At 48.2% G+C, this 2,999-nt stretch overlaps 1 protein-coding gene across 1 annotated transcript in view; it reads left to right on the top strand.

The window, feature by feature from the left end:
• Positions 1–304: 304 nt before the first annotated feature.
• Positions 305–2,999, top strand: part of LOC308150835 (vigilin-like) — a gene marked incomplete at both ends in the record, with an annotated part of 14,078 nt that continues 11,383 nt past the window's right edge. The window contains 4 exons of the mRNA XM_080523625.1: positions 305–1,288; positions 1,395–1,456; positions 1,948–2,118; positions 2,537–2,702. Of these exons, the coding sequence (XP_080379751.1) occupies positions 305–1,288; positions 1,395–1,456; positions 1,948–2,118; positions 2,537–2,702 (1,383 nt within the window). The remainder of the gene's footprint in view (positions 1,289–1,394; positions 1,457–1,947; positions 2,119–2,536; positions 2,703–2,999) is intronic.

The raw sequence follows: 2,999 nt of genomic DNA on the forward strand, positions 1-2,999 counted from the left end.
CAGAGGAAGGAGGATTCTTCCGATTTCTGCAACGGCATCCTGCGCTTGAAGTAGACGGACAATTTGTTTTTGTGAAACGTGAGTTCTGGCTCTGATTGACAACTTGGTCGCGGCTCAACAATCTTTAAAAAAATAAACCAAGTAGACGTTTTGCGATACACAACATTTTACTCTGAGTCTTTTAAATGTATGATAAAACAAGACTCTTAATAAACGTATATTTATTTAACTTCTAATAAATACTTTTTGTTTTCCTAAATGCTGTACAGAAATGGCTAGAGCGTACTGCATGCGCCAACAGACAATGTCGGTGCTGGAGCAGCCTGAGGGTGGCCAGTTCTCTATGGACCCCCCTGTAGATGGCCTGGTTGACCTGCAGGACGGCAGCTTCCAGTCAGCCTGTGACACCAGCGTCCACATCGCACAGGTGCCTCCAGACCAGCAGGAGGTGAATAGCGGCACGGACAAGCTGCTCTCCCAGCCGTGGGAAGAAGGGACGTGGCAGGATGGCAACGGTGTGGCGGCCGTATGCAAGGAGCCCTCCGCCCAGGCCAGCTTCTCTCTAGACGTGGAGCTGGAGAAGCACTGCCAGAGTGGAGTGGAGGCTAACCAGCACCAGCCTTCCATCCAGGACCAGGGCATGTCTGTGTCTATGCATGAGGAGACTTCAGACTCCCCTAAGTTGGAGCAGGAAACCCTTCCAGAGTACTGCAGCTTCAACAGCTCCAGGCTGGACCAGATACAACGGAACAACACCACCCGCCGCCACTCGGCAGAGTCTGCCCGCAGTGACTCACTGATGGCCACCAGGGGCAGTGCAGAGGAGCCGCACGAGAGCAGCGTAGTGTCGTCCTGCACAGAGGAATGCAGCGAGTACTGCCACAGTCCAGACTCCTGTGGTTGGACCTATGACGACTGCCCGGTTAACCTGGTCAATGAGGAGTGGTCTCTGGATGAGTGCTCCTTCAGGTCCCTGTCCACAGGCCCTGGTGGGGCTCAGCACACTCCACTCACCCAGAGTGGTCAGGAGGGGCTTGGGGTTGAGACAGCAGGGGCCCGCAGGGACTTGACGTTCAGTCTCTCACCCGCCAAGGCCACAGAGGTCAGAGGTTGGAGCACAGCAGACGGCTCCACTGACACACTGCCCCCAGTGGCCAAACATGATATCTGTGTTGGTACAGAGCAGACCCTCAGAAGGTGCCATCACACCCAGACCCAGGGCCCTTCTACTGCAGAGAAGGACGTCAACACAGTGGTCCAAATGTCAGACCTGGACTACCTAACTGAGGTACCTCTCTCTCTCTCTCTTAGTCATGTTTAGAGCAGTCATGGAAAATAATAATAATTTCGGAACTATACAAATTTAATAATGAACTTTTTTTTTTTTTTTTTAGGAATTCATCAACATGACATTCGCCCAAGAGGAACTGAAGGAGCTGAAAGAAAAACTGGCAAGGTACTTGTACCAAAATTAAGGCCTAGGCTACACAGCCTGATTTGGCTGAATTTCTATTATTTTACAGTACTGTCTCAATTATATTTCAATCATTTTCTGGGTCTACCAGTACGTGTGCATGCCCAGTGTACCTGAATACGCAGTTCCATGTGACCAGAGATTTCTTTTGCCCAACAATGAGAAAACGCTTGTGTGGCCAGAGATCGAAATTGCATTTCATCTTTGTTTTGTCGTCGTGTAGCCTAGGTCTAAAACACCTGCACTCTGCAATCAATTACTTTTGATTAAGTATTACTTTGTATATTTGGATAAACTTGTTACAGCTTTAGAGTTAATTTTGTTGTTAATATTTTGTCTTTTTTCCATTCATCCTCAACATTTTCCCCCTCTGCTTTTATTTCCTTAAAAAGTCTTACAGACTCAGATCTCAGTAAGATCTCCCCAGTATAAATACATTATAAATAAAGAGTTTCTAAATGTGCCTATTTCAGCTCTCCAGGCGGTGGGCGAGGTGGGGGTTGTGATGGGGAGCAGGGCTGTGACAGTGCTCAGCGTGCCCAGCGGGCAGAGTTGTGTCTACTGGCTCTGCATTATGGGATGTGCCAGCATCACTGCTGGATGCGTTACTACACATCCCCCGAGGGAGACCGCCTCGTCCAAGGGTAAGGGACAGGATGGAAGCACCCGGGGAGGCTGGTGGTGGTAGGAAACGGAGGATGGGCTCATTGTAATGCATGAAATGGTAATCCTTGTCAGTGGGCCACTGGAGGCAGAAATCGGAGGGCGGGCTCACTAACGCAGGAGATAAAATGGAATCATAATACCCTTGCCTTTTCCTGCTGACTCCTCATCATAATCCATCATAAGTGTGACCCCCCTTTAATCATAAATTATCAGTTTAGGGGGAATTTCAGAAGTAGTTTTTAGTTGGATTGTTTTTAGTTTGTTTGTCCTTGTTTTGCCACAAGTCGAGTGGGTAATAGCTGAAGAATACTGATTTATGCATTGAAACATATAATATTTTTTTCTATTTGAGAGTGCTGGTCTTATTATTTACTAGGTGTGTAATTCCCCCAGTAGGAGTGAGGGCCCACCTGAGACCCTGATGAATGTGCTGCAGGTCCTGGAGGGAGACTACAGAGACATGAAGGGGAAGGTCCTCTCAGCGGTGCCCCTGGACCAGCTCAAACCTCTGTCTGTGGACTCCCGGGGGATCACCACCGGCACCCGCTACACCCCTGCACAGGTTAGCTAGCTCCCGCAGGTATCAATTCTGAAATAACATTTTAGTGTGGGGGTGTGTGTGTGTGGGGGAGGCTGAAATCTAGGTAGGTAGAAATCTGAGGAGTGGTTCCAAGTGGTAGTATATTGTATAGGAATTTGTCGTAGGAGGTTGCAGTTGGTGGCATCAAATCAAGGCCTAAAGTCCTCTGTTCATTCATACACCAATAGTCAGTACCTCAGTCATAACTTGTTTCTTCTTCTGTCGTCTCATGTTACTTTGTTGTTTTAATGAGTCAATGATCTTAGTGAATGTTGGCCG

Source organism: Nansenia antarctica, assembly GCF_963989245.1.
Source record: "Nansenia antarctica genome assembly, chromosome: 2".
Taxonomy (NCBI): domain Eukaryota; kingdom Metazoa; phylum Chordata; class Actinopteri; order Argentiniformes; family Microstomatidae; genus Nansenia; species Nansenia antarctica.